The sequence below is a fragment of the Colletotrichum fioriniae genome (assembly GCF_027942845.1).
Source record: "Colletotrichum fioriniae strain IMI 355084 chromosome Unknown scaffold_7, whole genome shotgun sequence".
Taxonomy (NCBI): Eukaryota; Fungi; Ascomycota; class Sordariomycetes; order Glomerellales; family Glomerellaceae; genus Colletotrichum; species Colletotrichum fioriniae.
The window spans coordinates 2049623-2066306 of NW_027076843.1; the positions used below are offsets into that span (position 1 = coordinate 2049623).

General features: G+C 54.0%; 2 protein-coding genes across 2 annotated transcripts; one reads left to right on the top strand and one right to left on the bottom strand.

The window, feature by feature from the left end:
- Positions 1-311: 311 nt before the first annotated feature.
- On the top strand, positions 312-2793 carry PFK26 (6-phosphofructo-2-kinase; the record flags this gene model as incomplete). Its single annotated transcript, XM_053198849.2, has 5 exons — positions 312-345; positions 534-870; positions 1007-1667; positions 1721-1882; positions 1936-2793. 5 exons carry the CDS (start codon positions 312-314, stop codon positions 2791-2793), a joined length of 2052 nt encoding a protein of 683 aa, XP_053043681.2.
- A 4387-nt stretch (positions 2794-7180) lies between these two features.
- GLT1 (glutamate synthase [NADH]) lies at positions 7181-13767 on the bottom strand (the record flags this gene model as incomplete). Its single annotated transcript, XM_065757809.1, has 5 exons — positions 7181-8483; positions 8546-13361; positions 13424-13464; positions 13534-13587; positions 13643-13767. 5 exons carry the CDS (start codon positions 13765-13767, stop codon positions 7181-7183), a joined length of 6339 nt encoding a protein of 2112 aa, XP_065613726.1.
- Positions 13768-16684: the final 2917 nt, after the last annotated feature.

A 16684-nucleotide genomic window follows, 5' to 3' on the forward strand; every position in this document is an offset into this window, starting at 1 on the left:
TGGACGCCACATTTCATCACCCACCCTGGAACAGCTCGACCAGCTTCCCCATCCTAGCGCAGCGATTGGGTACAGGGCCTTTGAACTGACCCCGAAGAGAGAATTCTCACGGCAGGAGCAGCCCAGGAAGTCCAGGAAGCAGGTGCACCCAGCTAAAGCAACAAAGCGGCGACTGCTCTAAACGGCAGGCCCAGCCAACCACAGTTACCATACCCAGGCGCACACCCTGTGTGACTCCTTCCTTTTACAAAGGGTCGTCGGCGTAGTCTTTTTTTTCCCACGCCTGCCGCCTGCCTCGCATATTCGCATCCATGCCTTCCGCAATCTTTCCTGATCACCACCCAGGTCCGTACAAACCACACCTCTCCAGTCCACCACCCAAGCTATTCTTTTTTTTCTCTCTCCCCTTCTACCTCTGCACGCCCAAATCTCAACTCTTCACCACTTTATTCTTGTCTACTGCCGTCACTATCGACATATTCATTCTTGAACAAGCTTTTGAGTATTAACATACCCTTTTCCATACAAAAAAGACCTTGGTCTTATACAGGCCAAGCAATCTGCTCTGGCGAAGTTGGCCATGAGCTCCAACAAGGATTCACGCGCCCCTTCGTCATCGCCTCCCTCCCACTCTAACAAATCGACCACCGCCGCAAACTCGAACTCGAACTACCTCACCGAGCCCCAGGCACTGCCCGTTTCTCACCCTCACGATGGCCTTCTCCCGCCTCCTGCTATGGCGCATGCCGTTCGATCTATGAACGACTTGAGTGGCCCGATCGCCCTCCGCGATCGCTCCTTGATCGCAAACTCCGATACCCCTCCTGCGATGCGAAGCGTGGTTTCGACCGCCCCGAATTCCCCTAGAATGTACGTATAGACCCCAAAAAATTCAAATTGGTACCACGAGCGAATACTCCTTCCCTCCTGGTGGCTGAGCTTATTTATTTTACCACATCTCACACTGCTCGTATTCTGGAGCTTGGCTAATCGAACAAACCAACAGCCCGCCTGTCAGACAGAATTCTGGAGGAACCACTCCGCGCCTTCGCCCCCACCCCGCCACACTCAATGTCCCTGGTATGACTGTCTCGAGAGCCTCGCCCGACGGCAAGATTAGTGACCGCGATGTCGCTGCGAAGCTGGTTATCGTCATGGTTGGACTTCCCGCGCGCGGAAAGTCCTACATTACCAAGAAGGTTCAGCGCTACCTGTCTTGGCAGCAGTACAGCTCTACAATCTTCAATGTCGGAAATCGCAGACGCGTGGCTGCCGGCATGAGCTCGCCGATGAAGCCTGCCTACTCGCCCGCTGCCGTTAGACTCGACCCGCCGGCCCAGGCTGCTTCGATCCTGCTTAATGGTCATGCTTCCCGTGGCAATAAGGAGCCTGCGGAGCTGAACCTCAATGAGGAGAGCGACGGCATTGACCAGTCCGCCAAGTTCTTTGACCCGACCAACGAGACTGCGGCCAAACTCCGAGAGCAGGTGGCTTTGGACACTCTGGACGAGCTTCTGGACTATCTTCTGCACCAGGGCGGTTCCGTTGGCATCCTCGACGCGACAAATAGCACCATTCACCGCCGCCAGCTTCTGGTTGACCGAATCAAAGCGCGCGAGCCTAAGCTCGGAATTCTCTTCATCGAGAGTATCTGCCATGACCAGAACGTAAGTGGTCTCACCGCGCTTGTCTCTTGAAATTTCCTCTAACGTGTTTGCAGCTTCTCGAGGCCAACATGCGCTTAAAGCTTTCCGGCCCCGACTACAAGGACAAGGATCCTCACCAGTCTCTTGCTGATTTCAAGAGACGTGTCGCCGCCTACGAGAGCGCTTATGTCCCACTTGGAGAGTACGAGGAGGCGCACGACATGCAGTATATTCAGGTATGTTTAAGCTCTGGCGCAGTGAGACGCAAGTCGCTAACACCCCGCCAAAGATGATTGATGTTGGCCGCAAGCTGGTCCAGTATAGATTGCGGGGCTTTCTTAGCGGTGGCATCAGCTCCTACCTGACGACATTCAACCTTGCGCCGCGCCAGATATGGTTGACCCGGCATGGACAGAGTGTCGATAACCGCAGTGGAAAGCTCGGCGGAGATTCCGACCTCACCGCCGACGGAGAGCTCTACGGACAGGCTCTCCATCGATTCATCACCCAGAAGCGCAAGGAGTGGCTCATTGAGCAGAAAGATAAGATCGCTCAATCGTCATTCCCGCCCAAGGCTGGCGACCACACCCCGCCGTACCCCGAGCTGAACCGCGAGCTGGACGAGAAGAATTTCTGCGTCTGGACCTCGATGCTGAAGCGCAGCGTGCAGACGGCACAGCAGTTCGACAACGACGACGACTACGACGTCAAGGCTTGGGCGGTGCTGAACGAGCTCAACGCTGGCCTCTTTGAGGGCATGACGTATGAGGAGATCGCCAGAAGGTTCCCTGCCGAGTATAAGAAGCGCGCAGCGGATAAGCTCCATTACACCTACCCGGGTGTCGGCGGAGAAGGATATCTCCAGGTCATCGCTCGCTTGCGCGATATTGTCCGCGAGATTGAGCGTATCGAGGATCACGTTCTCATTGTTGGACACCGCTCAGTCTGCCGTGTGCTCATGGCTTACTTTATGGATTTAACCCGTGACGAGATCGCCGACTTGGATGTTCCTCTGGGCATGCTCTACTCTATCGAGCCCAAGCCCTACGGCTACGACTTCCACGCGTACCGCTACCTGCCGGAGCAGGGAACGTTCATCGAGCAACCCAACTACCGCCCGCAGCGCACCGTTAACCGCGACGCTTGAGATCAGAGCCGAAGACACGCTTTGACTGTATCATATGACGACCTGTACAACACGAATGGAATTCCGGAAAGGAGTTTTGGGCGTTGAGGAAAACTCAACTACGACAAACGATTTTGCTCATTTTTTTTGGAAGGGGGGACTTTTTTCTTTTTTTGGAAGGGTGTGGGAAAACACGATCCTACACAGATGATTTGCTCTTACTTGCTACTACTTGAACCAGGGACTTCTTCAACCTCGGAGGCGGGAAGGGGATTGAAGCATTTGCTCGGCGTTTGGGAATCCAATACGGCCATCTGACGAAAGAGGTCAAAAAGATACCCATGACGCAAGGATTCACGAGAGACATAGCCGGACGGCCCTCTCATTGCTCAATTTTGTAAGGCTTGTTCAAAAACACAAGCCATTAGGTTCTTCTAGGCAGATAGGAGACAGAAGTCTATCACATGAACTTGCTGTGCCCATTCGGTGAAGTGACGTTGAATGATGGTGTAGTGCCCAGAGATCCCTGGGATCTGACTAAACAAGTTTTCCTTCCCGGAGATCTGGATGGCCTGACTAACAAAGTGACAATCTGACGTTGTCATGTGGTGTCACTGCACTGTCTAGGCTTTGGGCCAACATCCTGTGGGAATGACGGACAGTGGAGGCTCCGCCGAGGTGCACTAGCGTCCGTTCGGCAGATGTAACCGTAGAACCAACCCATGGGTAAATGTGATGTGATGTGACAGGACAAGGGGGGACCGTTATTTGTTTCTCTGGTATGTCTTGTTCCTGACAAGCCTCTAGTACATACATAGGTAGGGCGGTATGGGAAGGTACTGGGTTGGGGGATGTGTGGCGTGACACAACACTCACGCACCCAATCCAGATCTGGCGGGTGTGGCCGGGAGAGCCGCACCGGGTGAAACTCGGCGTTGATATGAGGCTCAAAGGGCTCGGCGGTATCCGCCCCCTTGTTCAGTTTCCCTTTGTCACGAGGTTTGGCGGACCGAATGGTGATATTCGGGCCGAGGGTTTCTACGAAGGGAGGTCTTTTGCGGCTTAGACCTATCTAGATGGTGTTTGGCATCTAGAGATAGGGAGTTATCTGAGGTGGTCATAGATGGTGGAGCAGTGGGCTGAAGGGTTAGGTGATGTTGATGAGAGTTTTTGGGGGGTTCGAGGATAGGTGTGGTGTGATTGTGAGGCAATCTCGAGACTGGCCGTATCTAGAGGGAAATTTTCCACTTGTGAGGCATAGATATTCTACGATACTGAGGCTCTGGATCAGGATGGGATATGTCTCGGGAGCAACTTGTGGACCACCTCAGGCTCTGGGTTCATTATCATGGTCACAGTCTACTGTCGAAAGCTTGAGGACACTCCACCGAGCCTAAGCATCTGTAGGTTTCTACAGTCGTCACATTAGGGACCTTTGTTTCTGCGCATCCACTTTGCATGTATCTGTACACAGTGCTGCTGCTCTGCGCATTCCTGACTGCCCAGCAGGAGTTTCTTCAGCGCAGTAGGAATGTCCATACGAAAGCACAAAATGCTTGGATCTGTCTCAGATGTCTCTTCTTCTTTTCCATTATTACTCATTCTTCCATGAGCTGAGGTATTCTGATAGTCTAGGGCAATTAACACTAGTGTTGGTAGATGTTGAGTGCATGAAGACTCGATGACACGATCGAGGTGTAGGCCTATATCCCGATGTTCCTTGCCAACCTACGCGGTAGGTACACTTTATACACGATCTCGACTAGGACTTAGGTAAGCCAGCAACTCCCGAGAGTTCGATTCCACGATGTTGACATCTTCAGTATTGTATGCAGGCAGCTTCAATAAGTACGAGGAGGGTCCAGGCAAGATCCAGGAAGTTGACCAGCAATGTACTCCTATAAATTCGGCTAGGTTTCTCCCGGTGTGGATTTGGTCCCCCACCCTTGCGAGAGGTTTTGGGTTTGACCGCGGCGGAGATGTGTTCAAGATGACTCTACTGTCGGACCGTTTGCTTGTTTGCGCCGCATTCCTCTACATCGCCAAGTATTTTGCGCTGAAAATGAAATGTATGACACAATCCAGTCTAACTAAATCACCCTTCAGTGCCGCGCTCTTCTCAACACGTATTCTGCGTAGAATACTCCAAGGCGGTGTGGCGCATAGAGATGTGAAGTTTTAATAAATTTTAGACTTAGACTGTAATGGTCGACTTACCTGCTGTGGTTTGCTTGATACACCGTCATCATGACCATTGATCCCAAACGCGACGGGAAAACCGCTGCCGCTACCGCCGACAACCTGCCTATGCCCTTGCAATGATGGCCCCGACATTCCCAAGCCTGCTGGCGAAGAAAATTTAATCCCCCTAGAAAGTATCGGCTTTGCTGGCAGATCGATGGTCTCAAAAGAAAAGCCGCTTAAGCCCCTCTAAACTAGCCTACCAAGCGAGACGAGACGATTGATTTGCAATCTGCGGAGCTTGCTACCGCCTAAGTACTTTATTCATGACTCCGGAACTGAAGAGATCAACCAGGCCAGTACTGAGGACTGATAGGTCCGGAAGGTTAGCAACTCTTGTTCGATAGTATGATTGAGACACCCAGCCTTACGCGATGCTCCGACATCGAGGATGAAGGACGACTCTGACGTCTACTTTGAGCACTTATCAGGGAGGGGGTGCCTGTCAGCCGTATCTAAATACAGACTTACATGCCAAGAATACAACGTAGTTTCCCTCACAAAGTAAAAAATAGGGACCACAATTCTCACTCATATTCGTAACAGCAGACATTCGTCAAATCTCGGGGGACTTTTTACAATCTAAAGACTCACCCACCTGCGGGAGGTTCTGACTTCGGAGTGATTCACAAGATCCCAGCAACCTAGGGAACCAGCGCGTGCTTCAGACACGGATCCTGGAAGGATAACTGTAGGGGCTCACCTGCCATCTTCGAAACGAGAAAGAAAACCAGTCATTGATATCGGTAGAAGTAGAACGCAGGTGGAAAGCGGCAATACGCTACTGTATACAAAGCTGTACTCCAACCATGTTGAACTTTCAGGTCAGCCATGGTAGGCCGAGGGGGCCACTAGCAGTCGACTTCCAACCGCTGGGCGGCGGTGTAGCCTGGTCTTACGAACACCTTCTCTCCGCCCGCCGGTTTCACTAGCCACATCGTCGCCCTGTCATCTACAAGGCTACACATACCTCACTCCCTCTCGTCATATCCTAGAACTATTGATATAGTCATGTAGAATACGTGGCGGACACCGCCCAAAAGTTGACGAGTAGCAAATAGCATATAAATGCTGATTCCTTTCTGCTGCTCTACAAAGGCCCATATGAGATCCTTCTCCGTGATGGAGGCGAGACACCAAGCAGGAAGAGGAACTCACCCACCCCTACTATGATGTTGAACACTCCGAGGGGACAGCACAATGCTACTGGGTTGCAAAGTAATCGAGGTGAAAGCATACGTATAAATACATCTATATATATATATATATATATATATATATATAGTACTCTGAGGCAAATTGGCCACGAATGTCATGTCCAAACACTTGAGCGGTATGAGAGATGTCACGGGCGCTTCGTATCGCAATAGCAACATGGTATTAGTAAACACACACAGAGAGAAAGATGTCAGATCAACTTCCCGTCTTAATGCCATCAAACGTGAGGCTGCTTTCTTTGGTAACCATCCCTCGCGACCAAATCTGCTTATGCGTGTAAGAAGTTGGCCAATCTTCAGAATAAGACAGACACGTCTGGTAAGGTCTTGGACTTTCTCGAGCGCGCCTGTTTGGGGGACTTGGCTTGTATGCCACACCACGGATAAAGCACCGCGCGGATGCCTAGCTAGTATTGCAAGGAGGTAGCTATGCCGGTCATCCCCAAAAATCAAAGTCCTCCTGAACAAACCTACATCGTGTCTAGCAGCTACAGACAGATGGGACCACCCGTCATCATATATGCCAGGCAAGTGCCACCATATCACCATCACTTCATAAGATCTCGGTTCAAAGGTGTTATGAACAAGTTTACTATTGTTTCACGTATTTACATCAAGCAAGATGGTATAAGCACTAAAAAAACAAGCCACTCATCCATTGACCAAATGACTCGACCAAAGGACAACAGTATAATAACGGCAAACAGACAAAACCGACAAGCCAATATAAAATTTGTCGCTCATAAAAGCAAGGGTTTTTGAGGGTATCAAACAAGACACCTTTTTGTAGTGTAGGGTATTTCCAGGAATTCCAATGTCTCCCCTCCCACACGCCTTTTGTTTTTGACCCGATCCGCCCCCCTTGAGACCTCGCGGTCATTGTAAAAAAATCATCTCTTTTTTCGTTTCGTAACGCTTTGTTTCTTCTGTTGATGGAGGAGGAAGGGTGTTCAGGCCTGGACGGGCTTGATCTGAGTAAAGATCTCGCCGGCGGTGCGCTTGACGATACCACCAGTGACGGGCAGGCTGGTGCACTGCTCGAGGAAGAGATCGATCTCGCGGGCGGCCTGTCTGCCCTCGTTGATACCCCAGACAATGAGGGACTGGCCACGTCGGCAGTCACCGGCGGCAAAGACACCAGGGATGTTGGTGCTGTACTTGCCAGGCGGGGTCTTGACATTCTTGCGGGCGTCCTTCTCAATGTCGTCGCCGAGGATGCGGGCCTCAGGGCCGAGGAAACCCATGGACAGGAGGACGAGGTCAGCAGGGAAGAACTGCTGAGAACCCTCAATCTTCTTCATGTCCCAGCCACCAGTCGCGGAGCGAGTCCACTCGACGCGGATGGTGTTGATGCCCTTGACCTTTCCAGAGCCATCGTCGACGAACTCCTCGGACATGATGCAGAACTCACGGGGATCCTTGCCCATGTGCTGCTTGACCTCGGTGTGACCGTAGTCAACACGGTAGATGCGAGGCCACTGGGGCCATGGGTTGTCACGGGCACGCTCCGGGGGAGGCTGGGGAAGCAGCTCAAAGTTGATGACGGACTTCGCGCCGTGGCGGACGGAGGTACCAATACAGTCGTTACCGGTGTCACCACCGCCGATGACAACGACATCCTTGCCCTTGGCGGAGATGTAGGATCCATCCTCGAGCTCAGAGTCGAGCAGGGACTTGGTGTTCTTGTGCAAAAACTCCATGGCGTAGTGGATACCCTCGAGCTCGCGACCCTTGATAGGAAGGTCACGGGCAACGGTGGCACCGGTGGCAATGACGACGGCATCGTTCTCAGCTCTGAGGTCCATGAGCTGGATGTCCTCGCCAACGGCAACGCCGCACTTGAAGTTGATACCCTCCGCGGCCATGAAGTCGGTACGGCGCTTGACAATGCGCTTGTCAAGCTTCATGTTGGGGATACCGTACATGAGAAGACCACCGGGGCGATCAGCACGCTCGTAGACGGTGACAGTGTGGCCAGCTCGGTTGAGCTGGTCAGCAGCGGCCAGACCAGCAGGACCGGAGCCGATGATGGCGACCTTCTTGCCGGTGCGGACCTCAGGGGGAGTGGGGATCATCCAGCCCTGTTCGAAACCACGGTCGATGATGGCACACTCGATCGACTTGATACCAACGGGGTCCTCGTTGATGCCCAAAACGCAGGCACCCTCGCAAGGAGCAGGGCAGACACGACCAGTGAACTCGGGGAAGTTGTTGGTCATGAGCAGACGGTTGAGAGCGTCACGCCATTGGTTCCTGGAGCGAACTGTTAGCCTTTGATACAACACACGCGTTCAATCTGACAGATGAATACTTACTGGAAAACCAGTTCGTTCCACTTGGGAATGATGTTGGAGATGGGGCAACCCGTCTCAGACTGACAGAAGGGAACACCGCAGTCCATGCAACGAGCAGACTGGTACTTGAGCTCGTCCTCATCAAGACGGGAGGACAGCTCGGCCCAATCCTTGGTACGGGTCTTTGCGCTCCTGTACTTCTCAGCACGGCGCTGGTACTTCATGAAACCCTTGGTCTTGTCAAGGACGAGGGCACGCTTCTTCTCAGCAGCGTTGTCACCAATGGTCTCCTCGATATCCTGGAGTTTGGCAGCCTTCTCCTCCTTCTTGTTGTGGACACCGGAGACGATGGGCAGGTTGTACTCGGCGCGCTTGGCCTCGGCAGCCTTGGCGGCTTCCTCCTTGAGGACGCGCTTGTAGTCGACGGGCATGACCTTGACGAAGCGGGGAAGGGCACGGTTGAAGTCAACCAAGATGCGGGCAGCAAGCTCGGAGCCAGTGTAGTGGTGGTGATCCTCAATGAGACCGCGAAGGTAAGCGATCTCAGTGGGCTCCTCGACAGCCTCGGCCTCAACCATCTCAGTGTTGAGCTTGGAGAGGAAGTCCTTGTGGATGTCGAGAACGTAGGCGATACCACCAGACATACCGGCAGCGAAGTTGCGGCCAGTGCTGCCGAGAATGACGACTCGGCCACCAGTCATGTACTCGCAACCGTGGTCACCGACACCCTCGACAACAGCGGTAGCACCGGAGTTGCGGACAGCGAATCTCTCAGCCGCAACACCGCGGAAGAAACAGGTACCCTTGGTAGCACCGTACAAGCAGACGTTACCAACGATGATATTCTCCTCAGCCTTGAAGACTGCGGAACGCGGAGGGTAGACAATCAGGCGACCACCGGACAGACCCTTGCCGACGTAGTCGTTAGCATCACCCTCGAGCTCGAGGGTAACACCAGGAGCCAGGAAGGCACCGAAGGACTGACCAGCGGAACCCTTGATGTTGACGTGGACTGTGTCCAAAGGCAGACCGTCTTCGCCGTAGCGCTTGGAGATGTGGTAAGACAACGAGGTACCCATGGCACGATCAGTGTTGACAATGTCACACTCGATTCTAGAGGGGAGTCCCTTGTCCAAGGTCAACTCGGCCTCTGAGATGAGCTTGTTGTCCAAGCGGACATAGAGCTTGTGGTCCTGCTTGCGGACGTTGAAAGTAGCAACACCAGGGCGGAGCTTGTGAGCGGGAGTCAGAAGGAGAGAGAGGTCGATGTTGGCGGTCTTGTTGGTGCGCAGCTCATCGTTGACCTTGAGAACCTCGACGTGACCAACCATCTCGTTGATAGTGCGGAAACCAAGCTTGGCCATGATAGCACGGAGCTCGTTGGCAACGTAGTAAAAGAAGTTGATGACGTGCTCGGGAGTACCGGTGAACTTCTTGCGGAGCTCGGGGTCCTGGGTAGCGATACCAACAGGGCAAGAGTTCAAGTGGCACTTGCGCATGAAGACGCAGCCCATGGCGATAAGAGGAGTGGTAGCGAAACCCCATTCCTCGGCACCGAGCAAACAGGCCATGGCGACATCACGACCAGTGCGGAGTTGACCATCAGTCTGGACAACAACACGACCACGGAGATCGTTCAGGACCAAAGTCTGATGAGTCTCGGCAAGACCAAGCTCCCAGGGAAGACCAGCATACTTGATACCAGTCCAGCGGGAGGCACCAGTACCACCATCATGACCAGAGATCAGGATGTGGTCAGCCTTAGCCTTGGCGACACCGGAGGCGACGATACCGACACCAACCTCGGACACCAGCTTTACAGAGACGCGAGAGCGCGGGCTGGAGCACTTGAGGTCGTAAATCAACTGCTTCAAATCCTCAATGGAGTAAATGTCGTGGTGAGGAGGAGGCGAGATGAGACCGACGCCAGGGGTGGAGTGACGGGTGCGAGCAATGGACTTGGACACCTTGTGACCAGGAAGCTCACCACCTTCACCAGGCTTTGCGCCCTGGGCCATCTTGATCTGAAGCTCGTCGGAGTCTGCAAGGTAAGCAGAGGTGACACCGAAACGGCCAGATGCAACCTGCTTGATGGCAGATCGCATAGTGTCGCCGTTGGGCAGACGCTGAGAACGCTCAGGATCCTCGCCACCCTCACCAGTGTTGGACTTGCCACCAAGTCTGTTCATGGCAACGGCCAGAGTGGAGTGAGACTCCATGGAGATGGAACCATAAGACATGGCACCAGTGCAGAAACGGCGCACAATCTCAGTCCAGGGCTCGACCTGCTCGATGGGGACGGGGGTGCAGTCCTCGAACTTGAAGTCGAGCATACCGCGGAGAGTGCAGGCCTTGATCTGCTCGTACTGGGAGCGGGAGTAGGCCTCGTAAGACTTGTCGTTCTTGGTGCGGACGGCATCCTGAATATTGGCAATGCAAGTGGGGTCGTTCATGTGAGCCTCACCGCCATCACGCCAGTGGTACTCTCCGGACTCGGGCAGACCGCTGATACCGACAGTAGCACGGGAGGGGAAACCACGCTCGTGGAAACGGAAAGCATCCTCAGCGATAGCCTCGAACGTAGCACCCTGGATACGGGAAGCTGTACCCTTGAAGCAGCGCTCAATGACGCTCTCGTCGAGGCCAAGAGCCTCGAAAATCTGGGCACCCTTGTAGGAAGCAAGAGTAGAGATACCCATCTTGGACATGACCTTGAGGATACCACCATCGCAAGAGTGCTTGTAGTTGTGGATCAGGGCATCATCGGTGAGCTTCTTCTTGATAAGCTTCTCACGGTTGAGCTTGAGGATGCACTCCATGGAGAGGTAGGGGTTGATAGCATCGGCACCGTATCCGAGGAGAACACACATGTGGTGGACCTCACGAGCCTCAGCAGTCTCGACGACGATGGCAGCCAGAGAACGCCACTTGTTGCTGACCAGGTGGTGGTGAACCATTCCGGAGGCAAGGAGGGCAGTGACAGGGACGCGGTCCTTGGAGGTGTTGCGGTCGGACAGAACAATGATGCGGTCCTTGTTCTCAATGGCAGCGGTAGTCTCGTTGCAGATGTAGTCGAGGTGGCGCAAGTAACCCGCGGTGCCCTCGCTCTTGGGGAAGGTCAAGTCAATGACCTTGACAGTCCACTCGGGGTGGATGGTTGACATGTTCTTGATAGAGTTGAACTCGGGGATCGAGAGAATGGGGCTGGGAAGCAAGAGACGGCCGCACTGAGAGCTGTCCATCTCCAACAGGTTGCCCTGAGGACCGACGTAGCACTCCAGAGACATAACGATCGACTCGCGAATAGGGTCGATGGGAGGGTTGGTAACCTGAGCGAAGAGCTGACGGAAGTACTCGTACAGGAGACGGGGTGCTTGGGACAAGCATGCCAAGGGAGCATCGTTACCCATGGACCCGAGGGCTTCCTTCTCGTCAGAGGCCATGGGAGCCAAAAGCAAGCTCACCTGCTCGTGAGTGTAGCCGAAGGACAGAAGAAGAGGATCCTCCTGCAGGCGGGAGGCGTCGGGCTTGGCGGCAACATCGATGGACTTGCCAACGGTCTCGAGAACCTTGGGCAGAGTGATGAGCTCCTGGTCGATCCAGGCGCGGAAGTCCTGACGGCTAGAGACAGCCTCCTTCAACTCCTTGTCGTCGATGATGCGACCGGCGAGGGTGTCGACGAGCAGCATGCGACCGGGCTGGAGACGACCCTTCTGAATAACCTTCTCGGGCTCGACGGGGATAGTGCCGACCTCGGAAGCGCAGATAATGCGGTCATCGTCCATAACGTAGAAACGGCAAGGACGCAGACCGTTACGGTCGAGGTTGGCACCGCAGTAGCGTCCGTCGGCGAAGGTGAAGAGAGCGGGACCATCCCAGGGCTCCATCTGGCAAGCAGCCCACTCGTAGAAAGCGGCCTTCTTGGGGTCCATGTGAGTGTTGCCTTGCCAGGCCTCGGGGACCATGAGCATGACAGCCTCGGGGAGAGAGAGGACGCCGTTGATGGTGAGCAGCTCCAGGACATTGTCGAAAGCGGCAGAATCGGAACCACCGTCCTCAACAATGGGGTAGAGACCCTCGAGCTCCTCCTTGAAAATGTCAGACTGCATGACACCCTCGCGGGCCTTCATCCAGTTCTTGTTACCGCGGAGAGTGTTGATTTCACCGTTGTGGGCAGCCCATCTCAGAGGCTGAGCACGGTCCCAGGAGGGGAAGGTGTTGGTCGAGAAACGGGAGTGGACGAGGGCGAAGTGAGCCTCGTAGTCGGCGTTGACGAGATCATAGTAGTACTGGTAAACCTGGACGGGAGACAGCTGTCCCTTGTAGACAATGTTCTTGTTGGAAAGGGAGCAGAGGTAGAACCAGTTCTGGAGACCAATGGTGTGAGTGGCGCGCTTTCTGAGGACATACAGCTGTCTTTCGAAGAGTCTGTCATCAAATTGCTCGGGATCAGTGTTTTCGGGGGCGTTGGTCGGGCCGTAGGCGGAGGTCAACACGACGAAAGGTTGCATAATGATGGGTTCACGGGACTTGGCGGCAGGACCAAGCAGAGTCGAGTCAACGGGAGGCCTTCGCCATCCCAAGACACGCAGGCCTAACGATTCGGCAATGTCTTCCAACTGCCTCTTGGACTCTTGCAAAGTCTCCTCGTCTGGCTTAAAGAACAGGTTTCCCGTGGCATATTGTCCCAGAGGCGGCAACTTAATGCCTTCCTCCTTTTCAAAGTTCTTGACAAAGAATCTGTGAGGGATCGAAGTCATGACGCCAGCGCCATCACCGTCTCGTGCATCAGATCCCACAGCACCTCTGTGGGTCATGTTGCAAAGCAGGTTGCGCGCTGTGAGACTGGTTAGCTTGGCCGTTGGGCGAACATTGGGCCAAGAGAATTGTTGAACTCACCATCGCTGACAATCTTGTGGCTGGGCTTGCCCTTGATGTGGCTGCGAGAGGTGTCAGTGGTTGCTTGTGTAGAGTTGAGAACAGTTCTCTGTCTGATCTTCTAGACATACCAAGCAAAGCCGACACCGCATGCGTCTTTCTCCAAGCTCGGATCGTACAATCCTCTGCATTCGACCGTCAGTATGGACATGTTCAAAGTTGTAAGGCGAGGAAACATACTGCTTCACCGGCAGAGCACCCGCCCAGGAGCCATTGTTGTCCGTCTGGTACTCATAGGGAGTGTATTGCTCTTTTTCAGATTCAATATGGATTTGTCGGTCGTCGAAGTCCTCGTGCAGGCCCATGCTAGGCGAGGATTCGAGCCTGATTGCAGTGGAAGGAGCTGGTGTAGGTCGACGGAGGAGGGACTATTTCAGTCGGCAGCAGTCGATCGGTAGGAGCAATGGCTCTGGTACGAATCTATCACGCCCCAAAACGGGTTCAGTTAGTGACACTGAGGGACGAAGATGTGTTGGTCAATTTTGATTCGGTGATGGTGAGATGAGGGGCAGTGAACGCTCAATGGCGAGACGCAGGGTTGCACAGAGCACACAAGTGGTCTTGGGCCACGCAAGAGACAGTGAGAGATAAGGCGAATGGTCGACAGCGAGTTTCGAGAGTGAGAGAAGAGTGGCGAGGAGAAATCGCTAGAGAGAACTGGATGCGGGGTGCGATATCCTTCAATTAAGCTCGGAGCTGGCGAGGGACGCACGGAGGACCAGAGGGGAAATTTCCAGAGCAGGCCAAACTCTACTCCCGAACCGGATTGCTACGTCGTCCGGAAGTGAGGGAGCATCAGGTAAACTGTGAGCGAGAGTGAAAGCCTGGCGGTGGTATTGATTCCCGACCCCTGTTCGCAACGACGTAGAGCCAAGACGGGCGGGCAAGCATTCCGAGCAACAATGCGCAAAGGTAGCAAGCAGCAGCACATGCCACAAGCAATGGCGGCAGAACGTGGCTCCAGGAGAGGCATTGTCGGTAGCAGTGGGAGCAAGGCAAGATGGGGCGAGCAACGCTCAAACCAAGCAATCGAAGCCGGGCATGGATGGCCAGGCTAGGACAAGAGCAAGCAAGCAGCTGGCAAGCGCCGTACCCATCCAACCCCAAAGCAGCTCAGACAATGGAGGGTCAAGCAAATGCAAGCACTGCCAGATGCCAAAAGCTGTTTGGTGCTGTCTCTGTTTTTTTTGCCGACCACAGACGATGATTGCAATGCCAGTGTCAGTATGCCATTTGCCAGTGCCAGCGACAGTAGCGCAGCATTGCAGAATGCAGTGCCGGCGTAGGCCGTGGTCGTAGCCAATGAGAGGCAAGCTGTTGCCAAAGCATGCGGCTAAGAATGGTGACGCCAGTAGCCGGCCCCAATCTGTCGTAGAAATGGGGGAACAAGCACATGGTCGCACACGCCAGTCCCGCCCATACTAGGCCGCCACCGGCCGACAACCTCCAAGATTTTTTTTTTTTTTTTTGGTTGGTGTGTTGTTTTGGCTTGGGGGGTTGATAGGCGATTGCAAGCTCCATTCCCGCGGTGACCTTACATCACATCCACAGGGATTACGACCAGGGGTCGCTCATCTGGGCCTACGGGTGTGTGGGGTCGTCTGCAGCCATAGTCGCATGCCCAAGTAAAAAGGGTGCATGTGTAGCGCTGTGCAGGAGAGAATGTGCGGCTGTCCCAGAGAAAAGAGAGTTGGGACGGAGGACGGAGATGCCAAAATCGCTGCGAACTGATGCGCCGCCAGGTGCCATTGCTGTTGCTGTTGCCGTTGCTGTTGTTCTTTTCAAAGCCATTGATGTTGCCAATGCTGCTCTCTCGTCAAGTGTATGGCTCAGACTCGCACTGCCGTTTTCGTATGGATTGGTCTCTTCAAGTGCTGCTTTCTCGGTGTCTCGCTTGTGATACTCGTGTCTCTGTCTGTTCCGCTCCTACTTCTCTCACATACTCAAGCCCTCCGCTTCGATTCTCGTCTCTCTACGTGCCTTGCTGTTGGGCCCAATTGGGCGGTTGGTGGCATTGTGTGTAAGGCAGGTGAAATGTAGTGGGAACGGCATGACCGTGTCTCGGTTCTTGAGACGGCGGTCCCTATGTAAGTACACGTATATAGAACTTACCGACAGGCTTTGGGTATTGTAATGGACCGAATGTGGTCGAGATGTTTGCGCAGTGGGATCGAGAGGGTTTCTTTTCTACCGTCGTAGCACCGCGCGTGAAGAGTGGGAGGGCGGAAGAAAGAGGAAAACAGAAAAGGTGGGAGGTGGGAGACTGGCAGCCTTTTATGAAAGGTTTGGTGTATTGGCCCAAGTGTGTGGGCGAAGACGGGAGAGAGAGGAGTGGGTGAAGAAGGAGGAGGAGTAAATGTCCTGAGTCGGCGCTGGGCCCAAGCTGGGGGAGGGTGATTGGAGGGGGTATCGAGAAGAGACTAACAAGATGGATGGGAAGAAGGCGATCGCCGGCGGCCACCCGAACGACAAGAGAGCCCAAGACCAGAGGAAGCCAATGCAATTTGGATGAATAAGACGGTCCTGTATGGAGACATGGAATACATACCTACCTCGCCTTACCTAGGTAGGTACCTAGTAGGAAAACGGGGCAATGGGTTCGGAGAGCACGAGTGCGAAGAGCGGACGAGGCGCGGAACGACAATAACACGGCAGGAAGGCCCTTTTCGGGATACTGGCGCTTTCCTGCCAGAGATGACCGATGGGCTGGCTCAGGTTCTCACTTGCCTTGTTACTTTTTTTCACCTTGTGGCAAGCCGACCAGAGAAAGGTTTAGCCAACCAGCGGCTCTCTTGTGCAAAACGTTGATCCACTGCCCAAGGTACAAGCAGACAGGCAGGCTAAAGAATACCTGTTTACTGGAGAATTCATACGGCCCCTCCCCTGGTAATTTGCGAGGTGCAGTAGGCTCAAGTGCTGGTGTTGCATATGCGCTCTGCCTCTCTCTTTTTTTTGTCCCCCCTTCTCTTCGGTTTTCCTGTCGCGTTTCTACCTTTACTGAGAGGGGAATGGGCCGAAAAAGAGCAGTGGGGGGTTGCAGCATGCAAAGTGGGATGAGATGGGGGTACGTACCGACCCCAAATGCGAGAGCTAAGGGAAGGCAGGTAAGGTAGCAAGTTGCTGCAAGAGGCACTGAGATGGGATGAGAATGGGAAGGAAAGGCACGACCTCGTACCTAGGTACTAGGAAGGAGAGACGGGCAGTCATGCAAAAAGGCGGCAT